The 993-nt window shown below is 57.7% G+C and overlaps 1 protein-coding gene across 1 annotated transcript; it reads left to right on the plus strand.

Moving 5' to 3' along the window:
* Positions 1 to 282: 282 nt before the first annotated feature.
* Positions 283 to 591, plus strand: LOTGIDRAFT_145760 (hypothetical protein; the record flags this gene model as incomplete). Its single annotated transcript, XM_009060326.1, has 2 exons — positions 283 to 360; positions 430 to 591. Coding segments are annotated over 2 exons (240 nt in total), but the record flags the coding sequence as incomplete, so codon positions are not given.
* Positions 592 to 993: the final 402 nt, after the last annotated feature.

The raw sequence follows: 993 nt of genomic DNA on the forward strand, positions 1-993 counted from the left end.
ACCACGGGGCACTTACCCGGTCCGGACATCGTCAGGATTGACAGACGCTCGTGCAGTTCTTTCTCGATTCGATGGGTGGTGGTGCATGGCCGTTCGTGGCTGGTGAAGTGAAAAGTCTGGTTTATTCCGCTAACGGGCGAGGCCTCGCCCTTAACTAGTCGGCTCGTGGTTCTCGAATCGTAGTCTCCCTTCGGGGAGCAGGGAGAACATCGGGCGAGTCGCAGCGATCGTCGCTACTTCTTAGGGGGATCCCGAGCAAGCTTAAGCTAGGTGAGAGAGATCAATAACAGGTCAGTGATGCCCTTAGATGTCCGGGGCCGCACGCGCGCTACACTGAAGACGAAAGCGCGAGTGCCTACGGTCTTGGTTTGGTCAGGCCGGGAACCCGCCCCGAGAGGGGAGGTTGGGGCTGTTCCTTCACGGGGGCAGTCTCGCCTACTGCGGGTTAACCGTGCCAATCGTCTTCGTGCTGGGGATCGGGGCTTGCAACTCAGCCCCGTGAACGAGGAATTCCGAGTAGGCGTCCGTCATCAGCTGGCGCCGATTAAGTCCCTGCCTTTTGTACACACCGCCCGTCGCTACCTCCGATAGAATGGCTAAGCGAGGCCGTTGGACTGGGCCTGCTTTCGAGTGGGCCCGGAAAGGCGTTCGAGCTTAATCATTTAGAGGAAGTAAAAGTCGTAACAAGGTTTCCGTAGGTGAACCTGCGGAAGGATCATTACCGTTTTCTTTTCACGCTGGATTTTGCATTCTCTCCTCGCGAGGAAGGCTCCCAGTCGTGTCTTGACCGANACTTTTTTTTTCTGGATTGGACGAATCGTCGAGTGCGTGTGGCAGATGTTAGGAGACCCGTCCGGGGTCCTTCGCTTGCTCTCTTGTCGCTCGGTCCGCGAGCGGCGGCGAAGCTCTGAAGCAAAGAGAGTGCGAGGTTTTACCAGTCTGTGGCGAGGTCTGCTTCTCTCTGGGGGGGTAGCAGCACCTCGGAATGTCCGC

This window comes from Lottia gigantea (genome assembly GCF_000327385.1).
Source record: "Lottia gigantea unplaced genomic scaffold LOTGIsca_416, whole genome shotgun sequence".
NCBI lineage: Eukaryota > Metazoa > Mollusca > Gastropoda > Lottiidae > Lottia > Lottia gigantea.